Source organism: Calidris pugnax, unplaced genomic scaffold, assembly GCF_001431845.1.
Source record: "Calidris pugnax isolate Ruff unplaced genomic scaffold, ASM143184v1 scaffold54, whole genome shotgun sequence".
Lineage (NCBI taxonomy): Eukaryota > Metazoa > Chordata > Aves > Charadriiformes > Scolopacidae > Calidris > Calidris pugnax.
Genome location: NW_015090864.1, coordinates 1,690,412 through 1,708,168, shown reverse-complemented (window position 1 = coordinate 1,708,168; position 17,757 = coordinate 1,690,412). Strand labels below are relative to the sequence as shown.

General features: G+C 49.6%; 1 protein-coding gene across 6 annotated transcripts in view; it reads right to left on the bottom strand.

Annotated features, from left to right (window-relative positions):
- Nucleotides 1-779: 779 nt before the first annotated feature.
- Nucleotides 780-17,757, bottom strand: part of GUK1 (guanylate kinase 1) — a 17,814-nt gene continuing 836 nt past the window's right edge. For 4 of the 6 annotated variants that reach the window (XM_014945160.1, XM_014945161.1, XM_014945162.1 and 1 more), the window contains exons 2-8: nt 11,043-11,156; nt 9,259-9,300; nt 7,830-7,926; nt 4,311-4,449; nt 2,333-2,417; nt 1,946-2,031; nt 791-960 (exon numbers count right to left, since the gene is read on the bottom strand). In XM_014945160.1, the coding sequence (XP_014800646.1) occupies nt 925-960; nt 1,946-2,031; nt 2,333-2,417; nt 4,311-4,449; nt 7,830-7,926; nt 9,259-9,300; nt 11,043-11,154 (597 nt within the window). In that variant the 5' untranslated portion in view covers nt 11,155-11,156 and the 3' untranslated portion in view covers nt 791-924. Of the gene's footprint in view, nt 961-1,945; nt 2,032-2,332; nt 2,418-4,310; nt 4,450-7,829; nt 7,927-9,258; nt 9,301-11,042; nt 11,157-17,587; nt 17,688-17,757 lie in introns of those variants that run through there. The other 2 variants (XM_014945164.1, XM_014945159.1) reach the window with 2 other exon arrangements.

Here is a 17,757-nt window from a genome sequence, read left to right as displayed (position 1 = left end):
ACAAGACTTGAGCTCCAGACCCCTCACCACTGAGGAGCTTTCCTAGGAAAAGGGATTTATCCCTGCCCTCGGGCACGTCACCCTAAAAGGCTGAGCAGCTTGGAAAAGAAATCATTTCTCCTCCAGCTTCCAGGTGCCAGAGCATCTAAAAATCTACCTGCACCCAAACTCAAGTGGAAGAGGAAGAACATGTGAATTACAAGATGGGTGGCAGAGAGGAGGAGAAGCTCGCAGTGCTTTTCTCCCCAGAAAAAAAGGTGTGTGTATATATATAAATGATACAGATCATATCCTGTAACCATCCCCTTCTCCTCCCAACTTAGCAGTCACCAGGAGCGCAGTCAGAGCAGCAGAGCCCATGTGCTGCTCTGCCACCACCACACAACCCAACACCACAGAGGGTGAGGGTGGCAACCACAGACCATCAGAAACACCAGGAGGAACCGTAGCCAGATCCGTAAAAAGGAAGCAGGGAGCAAAGGGAGCAGCAAAATACCAGAAAAGATGGGAGCTCCTCCACCCGCAGGTGGAAATTTGGGTCCTATCCATCTAAATACATCTAAATTTATCAAGTGGCATTAGCTGGGACAACACAGACCTCCACAAATATTGCTGGGGGGTCCTAAACCACGTGGTGGGGACGCAGTTGGGTGGACATTCTCCTCCAAAACAGCCCTGCCCCACAACGGGGGACGTCGTGCAATTGCTTCCAAAGCATCCGCTGCCGGGTACCAACCTGGGAGAGCCCTCAGCGAACAGAAAACACGAGCCTGACGGGGTTTTCCTTTTCTTTCCTTTTTAATAGAAACGTCCTAAAGTGACTGGGGGAGGAGGAAAGGCCTAAGGGGAATGTCTCTCGGAATGAAATGGTGTGACGCGCTTCGGGAATGATGTGCAAAGTTTCAACCCCCAAGCAGGCTCAGCTCAGGACTTCCTGGATTCTTGCGTCTTCTCGATTTCCTGCAAGGAGATCAGGAGAAAAAAACAAAACAAAACAAAAACAACTGAGCATCTGCTACTTTTTAGGAACAACTTATAGTTTTACAGCTCTGGAGACCAGAAGAGATCATTGCCAGCAGGTCCAGAGAGGGGATTCTGCCACACCTGGAGTATTGTGTGCAGGTCTGGAGCCCTCAATATAAGGACATGGACCTGATGGAGCGGGTCCAGAGGAGGGCCACAAGGATGATCAGGGGGATGGAGCACCTCTGCTACGAGGACAGGCTGAGGGAGCTGGGGTTGTTCAGCCTGGAGAAGAGGAGGCTCCGGGGAGACCTAATAGCAGCCTTCCAGTACCTGAAGGGAGCCTACAGGAAGGCTGGGGAGAACCTGTTTAGAAAGGCCTGCAGTGACAGGACGAGGGGCAATGGCTTCAAGCTGGAGGGGAACAGATTTAGACTGGAGATGAGGAGAGGGTTCTTCACTGTGAGGGTGGTGGAGCACTGGAACAGGTTGCCCAGGGAGGTGGTTGAGGCCCCATCCCTGGAGATATTCAAGGAGAGGCTCGACGAGGCCCTGGGCAACCTGGTCTAGTTGGGGGTGTCCCTGCTGACTGCGGGGGGGTGGGACTAGATGGCCTTTGGAGGTCCCTTCCGGCCTGGGCAATTCTATGATTCTATGATCTCCTCAGACCAGCACCACAGGACCAAGGCCAGAGTTTACGTAAGGACAAGGCAAGGTCTGATTTAGAGGCTCTCCAAAAACCTTGCTCCCCTTCCATTCTGCCCCAGGGATGAAGTGTGTTTATTTTGCCCCTCACCCAGCATCACACTGGAGCCATTTGCCACCCTTCCCACCGATCCACCATCACTCACATGTGATCTGTGCTCAGCTCTGTCCCTCAGAAGCTCAAAATAGATCAAGTATGGGCAGGAGGACTGTCCCTGCCAAGTCTAGAGGTCCCACCTGCCCGGGAAGCGAGGCAGAAAAGCCCCCGAGGACTCACCTCCAGGAGTATCTCCTTCAATTCGGAATAGGCTTTTTCTAAATCATCATTAATAATGACCAAGTCGAAGAGCCCAGGCTCTTTACCTGCAGAAGATGAAGACAGTGGAGTTAAAGGAGAATGTGTTCCTTCCCTGTGTCACCTCTCATGCACATCTCAAGTTCCTGTAGCATTTTATTGTTATTATTTCAGCCACTGCTAATGCATTTCTCTGCCACCACCCACAAGGATCTGCAGCGGGGAACGATCTGGTTCAGTGCTTTGATCAAACTCACTGAACATCCAAGCCCCACCAGCGTTCCCTGGAGAACACAAGACCAATGCTGGTGCAGAAAAACAGCTCCTGAATCACCACCACATCCCCTCTCCCCAGGCACAGGGACTTACTCAGTTCCAAATCTACACGGGCTGCTGTCAAACGCTTCAGTAAACTTTCTTCTGTCTCCGTCTTTCGGTCACGGAGTCTTTTTTCCTAAATCCAACAACAAAAACATTAAAGAAACATGTGTTCCAGATGCTACAGGCAGAAACCACCACCCACCCCACAAGCTGGTGGTGCTCTTTGCCATTTCCCACCGCCAGCAACCACGGGCATGTGAAACAACACCCTGCAGAGGGTGAGGGGCTTCACTGACAGCCCACAGCAAACCAGTGGCCAACTGGGTTGGAGCTCCAGATCTCCTACCAAGAGCTCAGGTTCCAAGGCTCTTTTCCCTCCCCTTGGAGGCTGCAGAGAACCAGCCTCCCTTGGTTGAATTTTAATTGCTGGAGGCAAGCTTCAGCACAAAAATTAAAAAATATCTCCTTTTTTTTTCCCCCCAGTGTCAAGCACAACTAAAGGATTTAAAGGCTGCAATGGAGTCTCTAACCCAACGCTGGCAAACACACCGCGGTGTGGAATCCATACAGGAGGAGGGAACTCTCTTTTTTAACAGAGCACAGGAAGATTTATCCCTGGAAGCCAGAGGTTGGGGAGCTCGACCGGGCAGAGGCAACAGTGTGCTCAGAAATGTCCTCCCCACCTCTCCTACAGCCCTTAAAAAAAACATATAGAATCATAGAATCATTGAGGTTGGAAGAGACCCTTGGGATCATCGAGTCCAACCATCTCCCCTACTCTACAAAGTCCTCCCCTACACCATGTCCCTCAGCACTGCATCTAAACGGCCCTTAAACACAGCCAGGGATGGTGACTCCACCCCCTCCCTGGGCAGCCTGTTCCAATGCCCGGTCACTCTTTGGGTGAAAAATTCCTTCCTAATGTTCAATCTAAACCTCCCCTGTTGGAGCTTGAAGCCATTCCCTCTCGTTCTGTCACTAATTACCTGTGAGAAGAGACCAGCACCAACCTCTCTACAGTGTCCTTTCACGAAGTTGTAGAGAGTGATGAGGTCTCCCCTCAGCCTCCTCTTCCTCACACTAAACAGCCCCAGCTCCTTCAGCCGCTCCTCATACGATTTGTTTTCCAGCCCCCTCACCAGCTCCGTTGCCCTCCTCTGCACTCGCTCCAGCACCTCCAGATCTCTCTTGGATTGAGGTGCCCAAAACTGGACACAACACTCGAGGTGTGGCCTCCCCAGTGCTGAGTACAGGGGCACAATCACCTCCCTACTTCTGCTGGTCACACTATTTTTGATACAAGCCAGGATGCCATTGGCTTTCTTGGCCACCTGGGCACACGGCCGGCTCATATTCAGCCGTTTGTCAACTAGAACCCCCAGGTCTCTTTCCTCCAGGCAGCTCCAGCCACACTTCCCCCAGCCTGTAGCGCTGCAGGGGGTTATTGTGGCCCAAGTGAGTCATAGAATCAATCATAGAATCATCGTCTAGGTTGGAAGAGACCCTTGGGATCATCGAGTCCAACCATCTACCCTACTCTCCCAAGTCATCCCCTCCTCGATATCTCTCTTGGATTGAGGTGCCCAAAACTGGACACAACTCTCCAGGTGTGGCCTCACCAGTGCTGAGTACAGGGGCACAATCACCTCCCTACTTCTGCTGGTCACACTATTTTTGATACAAGCCAGGATGCCATTGGCTTTCTTGCCCCCCTGGGCACACGGCCGGCTCATATTCAGCCCTTTGTCAACTAGAACCCCCAGGTCTCTTTCCTCCAGGCAGCTCCAGCCACACTTCCCCCAGCCTGTAGCGCTGCAGGGGGTTGTTGTGGCCCAAGTGCAGGACCTTGCACTTGCCCTTGTTGAAACTCATTCCATTGGCATTGGCCCAGTGATCCAATCTATCTAGATCCAATCTATCTAGATCTATATAGAGGAACCAAGGAGGTGGAAGATCCCCCCATCGCTTCAGAGCAAGACGCTGATTACCTCTAACTGCCTAACGGCAAAGGAAGGCGGTCGCTCACCAAGATGTCTATGGATGGAGGCTGCACGGAGATGTAGATGGGGTTCAGGTCTGTCCTCTTGATGTTCTTCACGCCCTGGATGTCGATGTCGAGGACGCAGATCTGGTTCTGGGCCTGGACAGCCTGCACTGCACCTTTACTGGGGAGAGAGCAAAGAGGAAAGGGGTCAGAGCATCCAGCCATAGCAGTGGGGGGTTTGGTGTGACCCCCCTCCAGCAGCAGGTCTTCACCTCACAAAGCTCCTCTGGGCCCAAATTGTGGCAGGAGAGAAGAGAGGAGCCAACGAGAGCCCGGATCTGAGCACCATCTACAGCAAACCCACAAAAATGCTCCCAAATGGCATAGTTTGCCTTGTGAAAGCCACAGGCTCCAGCTGGTACCACCAGGTACCACCAAATTCCTGCTACAACCAACCTACAAAGAGCCTGCAGCTCTCAGAGCCCCGAGACAGAGACCCCAATGCCTCCACTCTTACTTTAGGCAGCTTCAAAGAAGTTCTGGTTTCTGTGAGCAGGACTCAGTGCTATCCCACAGACAGGGCACTTTCACAGCTCTTAAATTAAGCAATTAATTTTTAGTTATTATTATTAACTAATGAAATTCAGGGAGCAGAAAGGACTGGTGAAAAGATCAACTATTCTGATAAGCACGAGGGACTCTCTCCATTTTATCACACATTTCATTAGGAACATCCTTGGGCACCTCTAGAGGAAATATAGGCTTGGAGAGTTTCTATATTTATTTTGGTTGCAAACTGGTCTTTGTTGCTGAGATGGTTTGGAGGGTTTGGCCTCCCACCCTGCATGAGCACCACCACAGGCAGAACCGATAGGCAGAGGGGACCAAAGATAAAAGCGAGGGAGAAAAGCAACTCAAAAACAAACTCAGGCATGTCTTTTGATTTCATAGAATCACAGAATGGTTCAGGTTGGAAGGGACCTTAAAAGATCATCCAGTTCCACCCCCTGCCCTGGGCAGGGACACCTCCCACCAGCCCAGGTTGCTCCAAGCCCCCTCCAGCCTGCCCTTGAACCCCTCCAGGGATGGGGCAGCCACAGCTTCTCTGGGCAACCTGGGCCAGGCTCTCACCACCCTCACAGTAAAGATTTCTTCTTAATATGTAATGTAAATCTCCCCTCTTTCAGTTTAAAACCCTTACCCCTCATCCTGTCACTCCCCTTCCTGATCCAGAGTCCCTCCCCAGCTTTCCTGGAGCCCCTTGAGGGACTGGAAGGGGCTCGAAGGTCTCCCTGGATGGAGACCTTCTCTCAGCCTGTCCTCACAGCAGAGTTGTTCCACCCCCCCGATCATCTTCATGGCCCTACTTTGGTTTACTTTGGATACTTTGCTTTAAGTATCAAATTCCTGCAAATTTCAAGGAAATGGGCTGAGGAGAGATGTCTTCTCAGCACCTACCCCAAAGAAAAGGCACCAAAATCAACTCCAGGCATCAGAAAGCAGCCATCTCCTCCAGGCTGCAGCCGGCTGGATTAAGCAGGACCCACGTGAAGGAAGGAAGGAAGCCTGTCCTACGCAGGATGAACCCGGGGATTAAGGAGCTTGAACTCAGTTTCTCCTTGGTGCTGGGTATTTGGAAGACAAGCCGTCAGGTTTCGCTTCTCTTGCCAACCCAGTGACGTTGGAAGCATCACAAGCCAGGGCAAGGGATTAAGCTTCTCCATCAGCCTCAGAGGGAGCACGGCCAGACCCCCAGGAGGAGGAGGAGGAGGCTGCCCTCAGCTGCGGTACCAAGCTGTGTGGTGTTGTGGATACACAAGAGGGACGAGATGTAATCTAAAAGGAACTGGACAGGCTGGAGAGGTGGGCCCAGGTGAAACTCATGAGGTTCCGCAAGAGCAAGTGCAGGGTTCTGCACCTGGGCCGGAACAATCCTCACTATCGATACAGACTAGGGTATGAGGTATTAGAAAGCAGCTCTGAGGAAAGGGACTTGGGGGTGCTGGCGGATGAGAAGCTGGACATGAGCAGACAGTGTGCACTTGCAGCCCAGAAGGCCAGTCACATCCTGGGCTGCATTAAAAGATACATTGCCAGCAGGTCCAGAGAGGTGATTCTTCTGCATGGACCTGATGGAGAGGGTCCAGAGGAGGGCCACAAGGATGATCAGGGGGATGGAGCACCTCTGCTACGAGGACAGGCTGAGGGAGCTGGGGTTGTTCAGCCTGGAGAAGAGGAGGCTCCGGGGAGACCTAATAGCAGCCTTCCAGTACCTGAAGGGAGCCTACAGGAAGGCTGGGGAGAGCCTGTTTAGAAAGGGCTGCAGTGACAGGACGAGGGGCAATGGCTTCAAGCTGGAGGGGAACAGATTTAGACTGGAGATGAGGAGAGGGTTCTTCACTGTGAGGGTGGTGAGCACTGGAACAGGTTGCCCAGGGAGGTGGTTGAGGCCCCATCCCTGGAGATATTCAAGGAGAGGCTCGACGAGGCCCTGGGCAACCTGGTCTAGTTGGGGGTGTCCCTGCTGACTGCGGGGGGGTGGGACTAGATGGCCTTTGGAGGTCCCTTCCGGCCTGGACAACTCTATGACTCTATGATTCTATGACAGCAGTGACGTCTGTGTGTCACATTAAAACAGCTGTGTTACTGCAACACAAAAATCACCAACCCTTCCCTCAGAGCTGTACAACCACAGACTGGGGGCCTTCTGTTGGCACCCCCCATAAGGAAACCAGCCTCAGAAGCTCACTCTGCCATCTCCAAAAATTCCCCCCCAAAAAAGCACATTCAGCTCTTTTAAGAAATATAAATCTTCCCAGAAAGCGTTTCAAGCAAATTTCTTTAATTCAACTAATTAAGTATCTCGGGGAAACATTTAACTTTCCTCCTTAGCAGGTCCTTCACTCCAGTGCCACAAATTTCTCGCGATAATTACATAAAGTATCTGACTTCTAATTAACATTGCAGCTTAACGTTTGATTGATCATCAGCTCCAACGCCCAGGGGCAATGCTATTTTAAAATCCCTCTAACTCTTTAACCCCAGTCAAGGGTGCCATGCAATTTATCTGCTCGCAAGCAGCCACTTTACCCAAGCAGACACGCACACTTGTGTTACAACAGCCAAAAATCATCACTTCTGCTCCCAAATTATCTTATTCAGACCATTAAGTAACACAGGGATAACAAGAGTAAGTCACCCTTCTGCCCACTGCTCTCTGCAAGCACTTGGAAAATATTAAGGAGTGTAAATAGTCTGTGAAAATCACCTCTGGGCAAGAAAAGTTTAAGTGTATGAACCACTTCAGCAGCCCTTAGTGGAAACTATAAGGAATCCCACACAACGAGGATTTAATTACGATGAGCTGACTCTCCGCAAGAGTTAATTTTGCTGTCTTAATAAAGCTGACGAGGACCCTGCTATCAAAGTGGAAGGCTTTGCTGACAGCAGGAACCTGGATGTCCGGGGGAAACCAGTGTCACCAGCTAAAACCAGCCTTCCCCATCACCTGGGCTCGTGGCACCCCCTGGGCTGAGCAGCGCCAGCGTCTGAACCGCGTACCTCGTCCCGTACATATTTCCGGAGAATTCCGCGTGCTCAATGAATTCACCAGCATCAATTTCTTTCTGCATTTCCTCTCTGGTCACAAAGTGGTAATCTGGATAGGGAAAAAAAATAGGAAAAATAGCCAGAAATTAATAGCTTTGAAGGTAAATGGGCTAAATGACACCTGTGGGTGCTTAGGGGAGAAACACCTTAAAATCCGCTTTGGAAAATATTGGTAGATTGCAATTATCTACTTCCTAATTACCATATACAGCATGGTTGAGGCACCATCCCTGGAGGTGTTCAAAAGATGGGTTGATGTAGTGCTGGGAGGTATGGTTTAGTGATGATGCTTCTTGTTTGTTGTGTGGGTGTCTATTTTTGTCAGTGAGGTTGACGGTTGGACAAGATGATCTTTAAGGTCCCTTCCAACCTAGAAGATTCTGTGATTCCCTCTCCACACCAACTGCCCAGACACCTGCTGAAAATGTCTTGGAGCTTTCTGTGTGGCCAGACACACTGCTGTGCCCTCTTTTTCATACCATTTCCCCTTTTTTTGTGCAGTGGAAAACTCCCCCCTGCTCCGCACAGGTGTGGAAGACATTGCAGCAGGACTGCCAAAGCCCTCAATTAGAAAACATTTATTATTAAAGACTAGATGGGATGAGAGAGAGAGAGATGGAGATAAAAGGAAACATCAAAACCAAACAAATTAAAAAGGAAAGATTCTCTATCTTTTGTTAAAGTTCCTCCCTTTCACTTCAGAGTGAAAACTGCTGTCGGAAATTAAGCGCAAACCTCATTTGATTCTGAAATATGCAAACAAAGCAGAAAAGAGAAAAGCAGCTGGCCAGCTGCACTCAAGCTATTAATAAGAATAAAGGCATCTCATTAAGCAGTTGCTTTTCCCAAAGGACTGGGCAGTTGAGGTACCTCACCAGAGCTACCCGGCACTTTTGAAAACCAAGTCACTCAACACCCAAGAATGGACCAGGGCACTAAAACTGAGAGCCCCGCTCTGAAAACGTCACAAAACGGTGTCTAGAAAACAAAACTGGCACCAAACGCTCTTCCTCTGTTAATATTTCACCCCTTAATTAAATTGTGGTTTTGTTCTGCCAAGTCCATCCCTCTTTGTTATCCCCCCTCCAACACAGGGCTGCAGGACAGCGGTAAATGGCTACAGTCTTGTTGCTGCTAAAATCAAGACAAAAATTGTGTGTGTGTATATATATACATATATATATGTACACACACACTCAAATATATCATTAATGAATGTCTGCTCCTCCTGCCTAGGAAAATACACCTTATAAACATGAAGGTAGGACTAGCTTACGTGCTTGTGGCAATTCATGCACCCATTTCACATAAAAACTCAGAATTTATCAGAGGAATTGTTTCCCAGATCTGATGAGACAAGGCCCAACCACAACACACTCACCTTTGCCATTGACTTCTCCAGGTCTTGGCTGCCTCGTGGTATCTATAAGCAAAAAACCAGCCTCATGAATTTTGTAGACCACCCAAGGAAGCAATAATATCAAAGAAATAAAAGCACACACGCGGCAGATTAACCCAATCGGGCTGTAAGCTGATCCTCTATTTAAAATGATCAAAGCTTCTGGAATGGACGACATGTAGGATTGGCTTTGAATCGAAGAATCCTAGATAATCTGAAAACAATCAATTAAGACCGTTAGGGGCTGAGGACTTACCAGGCTGGGCTTAGTTTTCATCTCTGCTACAGCCTCGTGTAAATCCTACACACGCCATTCGCCCCCCTGCCTCAGCTGGGAGGGGATAATTCAGCAGCGTCCTACTTCCCTGAGTTAGCTTCATTTTTAAAAGATCACTCAGCACCTACGTAGGTGCTTAAAATAATCAGATTGAATGAATAAGAGCCAACTCCTGCACGAGGCAGGTGAATAAATCAGCCTTTGAACTCATTCTGAGTAGTATTATTTGAAGTACGTGCCCTGCAAACCAAAAAAAGAGCTGATGGTCACCACGGAGAGCAATGCCAATTATTTTATTGCATATATTATTTATTGCAGGAGATAATCTAACGCCAAAAGGCTCTGATCACCTCTAAGTTTTTATAAAGCACCAGTTGGAGAGGTGCCTCCAAGAGGCCTATGGAGATTTAGGGAAAAAGAGTATCTACCAAGAGGCAACTTTGGGGAAAACTGTAAAATTTAGTCTGAAGGGAGATGAGAGATTGAGGTGAATCAAGAGCACAGGGTGAAACACACAAAAGGAAAGATAATTTTGAGGTTTTTTTTCATCTCCAGCAACCTTAAATTTTTAAACAGCCAGTATTTACCCTTTCATGGCAGAACAAATCCATATCTTGCAGAACTCAAAGCACGTATTTCACCTGCAGTATCCAAAGCGTTAGGAGAGTAAAACAAATTTTGGGAAGGTACTTAAAAACACCTTGCAGAGCTCCAGGGAAAAATCAGGTGAATGAGCTGGGGACACAGCCCAGACTCTGAGGGCAACCTTTTGGGTGATGCTCAAGAAAAAAGGAAACAAAATTAGTAAATGCAACAGGGAAGTTGCCTGAAGAAAACTCCTTGCACTTAATGTGTTGTGGACGCAGGAGGACTCCAGCACTGCCTGCAGCCTCCAGGCAGGTGAGAGAGGACCCAGCCAAGGTTTATTTTCACATTACAGGTAGGAAAAAAGGACTCTTGGCCAGCACTTAGTGAGTAAAAAAAGTCAACACCAGAGCAGGAGGAGGAACATACACAGGTGACAGGGTGAACTGCTTCGCTGACTGACCCAGTGATGAGATGGGCTTCACAAAACTTTTTAATTTTAAATCTGAGCCTCTGGTGTGGATCCCCTGGGCTGTTAAAATCCCCATCACCTCCCAAAGGGATGGAAAGAATTGGCTTTTGAAGCAGAGGTTGCCAGGGGTGGGGTGGAATTGTTACTTTCAGAGACAAGAATCCCCCAGAAAAATCTCACCACCTCTCTGAGCTGTGTGTGGAGGGATGGGGAGTCACCAGACCTGGAAAAAGTGCCATTCCAGACAAATTGTAGATTTCCCACTCAATAAAAGGCAACCTAACTTATTTAAACATCCCTGAGAACCCACAGACAGACTAAGAAACAAGGGCAAGCCACAGAAGCCTGTTATTTGGGGCTACAGAAGCAGGCTGTGGGCCAGCAGCCTTGAACTCCTCCACTGCACTTCCCCACGGACACACAGATACTCACGGGAGACGCTGAAGCCGAAGATGTTTTCATAATCTTTAAGCAATTTCTTTAACAAAGTGCTCTTCCCTGCACCCGATGGGCCACTCAGGACCACTGGCCTCGGTCCCTGCATGGCTAAAGAGACAGAAAAATACAGGTCTGGTTAGAAACACCCCCTGGAAAAACCCAGCTATGGATTCCCAGAGGTGCTCAGCCCCACACAACAACGTCTATGTTTTACCCTGGGATACAACTTCCTGCAGGGAAATCTGAAATGAGGAGAAATCACAAGCCTAGAGCTGAAAGGATGTAACTAAAAGTGCAGGAAATAGCAGGGAAATTCAAAGAACCATTAAAATTAGCAAACTGGCTGCAGACAGTGGGAGCTGCCACCTCTGAACTGCTGCAGAAGATCTGGGCTGGGGGCCCTGAGGACTTGGATATCGGGAGAGACCCCAATTCTTACCCAGGGAACAAATAAAGGATGAGTATCACTGCAGCATGAACACTTGTTCTTGAGGGATTGAGGTTAAATTCATAGGATATAACCCAAAGGAGGAGGAAACTGGGCTCCAGCTGCCACCAAACTGGGGTAATTCAAGCCAGCTCTGTCCTCCATCACCAAGGTTGGGTCCCTCTGGGACACAAATCCTAGGGAAGATTTTCTCTAACAGGAGGAAAATGCTGTCTCTGCCTGGTGGCATCTGGAAACATCATGGGACATCCACACACCTGGGCAAGGAGAGGTCCTGAGGAGTGTTTGCTGGCAAGAAAAAAGGGCAGAAATCAGCCAGCGTTACACACACAGCTCTGAGTGAGGGGTGGGATGCCCAGGAGGTCACCACACCTCTTATATTGCCCGTTTACATCCTCACAAGTACAAACTACGAGCCTGTGATGGACAGTTAAATGTTTCAGATCAGTCCTGGGATAAATATCCACATGCAAAGCCTTCACCATAAGCAGACAACGTGCCAAAACCTAGACCCAGAAGCCTGACACGTCCTCTACCACTAAATCCCAAAGCCACACAGAAGAGATCTGAACCCAGGTGTGATCTGGGACACAAACATGCTTTGGGATTTATTTCCTTTTATTTCCTGGAGCACTCACTCCAGCTCAAGATGTCTCGAGGCAAGAGAGAAGAGTTTGGTTCCTGGTAGGAAAAAAAAGAGGCAGCCTGGGGCCACACAGACCTTTCTGCAGTTGTTTCTTCAGCCAGGAAGAAAAAAATTGGGTGTTTGCACGTGCCTGCCTCTCCGGGGAGAAGAAAAGGTTAATTATCAACATCTGAGTAAAGAAGAAAATCCTGTAGGACAGCACAGGGGGACCCTCATCCATCACCAGCAATTCAGCAGCTTCTAAACCAGAGGTGACACTGAGGCCTGGTTTCCCTATTTAAAAATATTTACTTTCTGCAAGCAGCAAAGCCCCTGGAAATGCACTTTTTTTAACCTCGTCGGCTGGGTGTGGCCTGAGGAGCAATCCGTGCCGACAGACACTATAATGCCTTTCCATTTTAAATTAGATCATAGCAATGTCACCCTGACCTTACAAATCACTTTGGAAGCAGCCTTAAGCCAAGTGCTGTCTCTTACAAAATCAGCCCCGGATCACGCAGCAGCCTAATCCAGCCAGGCTGCCCCCCTGACCCCAGCTCCCACCTGAGCTGGATACCTCCTCAGCCCTAAATCCCTCCCACACGCAGACACTCATCAGGCAGCCTTACAACCAGCAAATTAGACGAGTTTTCCCCTTATTCCCCGAGGATGCTTTATCCAAACCTCTACAGAAGGACGGGATATTAATACACAAAGTCTAAGGAGACGCCAGCAGCAGCTGATGTGGGTGTAAAAACACCCATATTTAATCACTCTCTGAAAGGAAACTGTCCTCTCTCTTGATATTAATACACAAAGTCTAAGGAGACGCCAGCAGCAGCTGATGTGGGCACAAAAACACCCACGTTTAATCACTCTCCGAAAGAAAACTGTCCTCTTTTTTTTTTTTTGCTGTTAAGTGTCCTCCAGGTGCCACAGCCCCTGAGACCCACCAGATCAGCCCTTCTCTGGGGACCGACGTCATCATATGTGCATGGATTAGGCTCCATCATCCGAAAAACACGAGGCTGAACAAGTTCTTTTGAGGAATCACAGAATCTTCTAGGTTGGAAGGGACCTTAAAGATCATCTTGTCCAACCATCAACCTGACTGACAAAAATAGACACCCACACAACAAACAAGGAGCATCATCACTAAACCAGACCTCCCAGCACTTCATCAACCCGGCTTTTGAACACCTCCAGGGATGGGGCCTCAACCCCCTCCCTGGGCAGCCCATTCCAAGGGCTGAGAACCCTTTTAGTGAAAAATTTTTTCCTAATATCCAGCCTGAACCTCCCCTGGGGCAACTTGAGGCCATTTCCTCGTGTCCTGTCACCTGTGACTTGAGAGAAGAGACCGGCCCCCATCTCTCTACACCCTCCTTTCAGGGAGTTGTAGAGAGCAAGAAGGTCTCCCCTCAGCCTCCTGGGTAGGACTTGTCCTACCTTTCCCTTAGTCCTCTATCATTTCCAAATATCAAAGGTTTTGCCTAAATGTTCAGTACCAAGAGGAAAGCACTCCCTCCTGCACCTCCTCACCAGCAAAATGCTACTCAGTGTTTGCAGCAAGGAAGCAGAGAGGCCCCTGGCTGAGTTGTCTGAAGCATCTCCCTTTCTTCTGCCCCTGCTGGTTCCTCTTGCCCATGTAAATAAAACAGGGTGAGCCCTAAAAAAAAAAAAAGGAAAAAAAAAGAGGAGCCACACAAAGTTCACTGCCCTCAAGTCATCCCAGGACATTTTGCAACACGGCTGCTCCCGAATGATGCTCCTTCACCACACACTGGCTTCCTCAGCTGTTTTTTTTTTTTTCTGCTGTTAAGTGTCCCCCAGGTGCCACAGCCCCTGAGATCCCCACAGGTGACACCTGGATGCCACCACCGACTCTGTCCAGGTGTTTCAAGGCTCTCCCTCCACCACAACCCAGCTGAGCCAACAATAACTGCTCTGGACACATTCTGGTCCCTCCCTGCATCCTCACATCCCAGCTAGATGGGAAAAGAGCTTTCTTCTCTCTCCCCCCTCAGAATTTAATCTGCCTTTTAGCCGGCACGGAGAGGAAAAGGAGAATTTAAAGCTGCTCAAATCACTTATAAACATTTAATTCATCCCCAGAGACTCCAGGAAGGGGTAAGAGCAACGGGCTGAGTGGTGGCTGCAACGCATCCTTACCTTTTTGCTTTTATTCTCTTTCAGCCAAGGTATTAAAGTCCAGCTCCTCGTGGCAGCGACAGGCTCACAAGGGGAGCGAGCTGCCGAAAGCTGGGCTATTTGTGAGCTGCCTAAAGCCTTAATTACCGAGCTGTAATTTTAAGATTGGCCAATGACAAGCGCTCGCTTGGTCTTTAATCTCCTCTCGTGGTTTCTTCTCCGCTCCCTGCTCTCCCAGTAAAGCTGCAAACACCATTAATGGGTGCTGGCACGTGCCATCCTGGCACTTCAGCAGAGGAAAACCATCCAAACCATCCCTGTCTCTGCACGTAACCCCATGGATCACCCGTCCTCTGCAGTCACCAACGTAAAGAGCTGCCATCTGTGGGTCAGAAGGACTTGTGGTACCTCCTGGGTGAAGCCACCAGGTTGGAGAGAGCCTCAGGAGGTCTCCAGCCCAACTTCCTTCTCAAACATAGCACGGGATGAAGCGGTGGTGCCCACAGACACCAAGAATGGATGCCCTCTTAGATGACATCAATGGGTAAAACCCAGGCTATAAAGCCACTACGCTCACATTACACACCCAATGGTTGTGTGCTTGAGGCAGCTCTTCTAGAAAATCACTCAAGTCTTGATTTTAGCCAAGATTTCACCTCCTGCAGACAACCCTCCTCTTCTTTTGGAGCGAAGCCCACAGGGCTGTTGCCTCCAGCCACCGCTTCACCTCAGGGTCTCCATGAAGGCAACGGGGAAACTACTTCTCTTGCCCACATGGAACCCAAGCCTCCAAAGAGCATGTCCCAGCACCTCCACGGCAGGACCCTGCAGGGTTTGTGCCACCCTGGTGCTCTTTCTGCCTGAAAGAGCATCAGGGGAAGAGGGAGACACTCTCTTTTACCATACTCCCTTTTTATTTTCTTTTTTTTCACCAAAATATTCAGGGCTAAAGTAAGGAAAGACACACGGGTTGCAATCACTGGTCTCATGTCTTTGAGAAACAGGCTAAAAATAAACCAAGAGACTGGCAGGTGCTTCCTCTTGCCTCCCTCCAAATGCATCCCTTCTCTTTTGCTGGAGAGCCGCAGAGAAAAAACAAGATAAAAATAAAAAAAAAAGCTATTTCCACTGCCAGATGAAGGGGCTGGGCCCTGGTGGGCAGCAGACAGCAAACACCCGCCTGGCAAACTGGGAATCTCTCCCTCTGGCAACCCAAAGCCCTCAAAAACCACAAGTAAAGCACCAAAAAAAGTCTGAGATATCCTATCTGGTGGATACGGGGCTTTTTAAACCTCCTGTTTGGTTCCCAGCCCAGTAAGGCAACCACATGTCACATTTTCAAGCTGTCTGCAGCAGTAACACACAGGTAGGTAGTTATTTTGAGCAGAAGCTCAATTTTTTTCCCCCTTTGCTCAGATTTCAGCATTTCCAGAGCAGCCAATCTGCAAATATCCAGCACAAAGCATCTCTCTCCTCCAGCAGGTTAGCCCTAAAATGGTTTTGGATCCAGCCTAACCACCACGGATCACCAAAACCACAGCGGGCTGGAGTCAACAGCACGGCTATTTAATAAAAATCCTCTGATTTGGGGAGGTGCCACAGCTGGGACTGAGGACAAACGGCCACGTAGACCCTGCTGGGCTGCAAAAAGACAAGGTGGGCACCAAAGGAGGAGGCAGGACGTTGTCACTAGGGTGAGGAACTGCTCCCACCTGCTAAACTTGTGCTGGATTTTAACTGGGAGGCAGCAACACAACCAGTAAAGCAAAGGACAGACATCATAAGAGTTAACCGAAATTAATGCTGATTAGCAGGGAGGCTTTAAAGAGAAGGTAAAGCAGAAAAGAAGATTAAAGGACAGTTTCCCTGGAGCCCCAAGAAAGGTCTGCCTGGATTAAGATTATAATCCCATTCCCTATTTTTAGCAGGTTGGTTATAAAGCTGCGACTTCCACCTTCCAAGTTCCAAGTTTTGGGATATTTTCAGAAAAAAACCCAGCCCAGCCACAGTAACACAACAAAGTCTGACATTATCTGAGAGCTTGGCATCTTGGTGTCCCCTCGGTTGGTCAGATGGCACCGGTTGCTCCGACAGCCATAGCCCTGGATCCACCCTCATTCAGTCGGGGAACGGGTGGGCAAAAGCTCTTGAGGCTTCACTGGTGGCTTCCCAGCACGGAGACTGCACAGGCGAGCTGGTTTCAGAGGACCTTCCTCACCAGCCAGCAGGGTGTTTTAATAAACTGAATTAATTGCAGGACTCAAAGAGGAGCAGAGCACCCCCACTGTGCTGGTGGGACCGCTCAAGCACTTTTTTCCTGGTAACAATTACCTAAAAAGCACTAATTAGCCCCTCTACTGGCTGCACTGATTTGCCCTCCTCGCTTCACAGGGAGCAATGATGCAGCAGGAGGAACAAAACCAGCTGGCTCAAGGTCACTGCAGAAATCAGTTAGGTCCAGGTCACACATGAGGCCAGGAGTCACTCCAAGACCTTGTCCTACTGGAAAACTGGGCCAGTTTAACCAACCAACTGGTTCCAGCCATTTTAGCCACCTGAGTAAAAGTCTACACAGCTGAAAGCTCAGACAGGTGTGGTTTTGCCACCTGCTTCCCCTCATGCACGTCATGCTTCACCACACAGAGCTTTATTTCCAGCTGCCTGAAGGGTGCTCAACCACACAATCTTGCTCTTTTACCTCACCGTCTCACACTGCACCCACAAAACCCAACCGATTCACAGAATGGTTAGAGCCCAAAGGGACCTTGAACATACACTTCCACCAGACCAGGTTGCAGAATGGTTAGAGCCCAAAGGGACCTTGAAGATACACTCCCACCAGACCAGGTTGCTTGAAGACCTGTCCAACCTGGCCTTGAACTCCTCCAGGGATGGGGCAGCCACAGCTTCTCTGGGCAACCTGGGCCAGGCTCTCACCACCCTCACCGCAAAGAAGTTCTGCCCCACAGCTCAGCTCCATCTCCCTCTTTCAGCTTAAAACCCTTCTCCCTCATCCTGTGGCTCCCCTCCCTCATCCAGAGTCCCTCCCCATCTCTTCTGGAGCCCCTTGAGGGACTGGAAGGGGCTCCAAGGTCTCCCCAGAGCCTTCTCTTCTCCAGGCTGAACCCCTCCCAGCTCTCTCAGCCTGTCCTCACAGCAGAGGGGCTCCAGCCCTCGCAGCATCTCCGTGGCCTCTTCTAGACTCCCTTCAACAGGTCCACGTCTTTTTGATGTTGGGAGGGGATTCCAGCATGCAATCCCAACCCACCTCCCGTTTGCCTTTCCTAACCGAGGGAAGGGACATCCCAGACCCACCCCCAGCAGCCCAAGGATGGCTGGCAGCGCCGGGGGAACGATGCCCGTCCCGCAGCCGTCGATAGAGCAGACACTCGGAGAGAAAAGCTCGGAGAGAAAAGCTCGGCGAGAAAAGCTCGGCGAGAGGGCGGCCCCCCCCCTCACTCACAGGCCCCTGTGGGGTGACCACA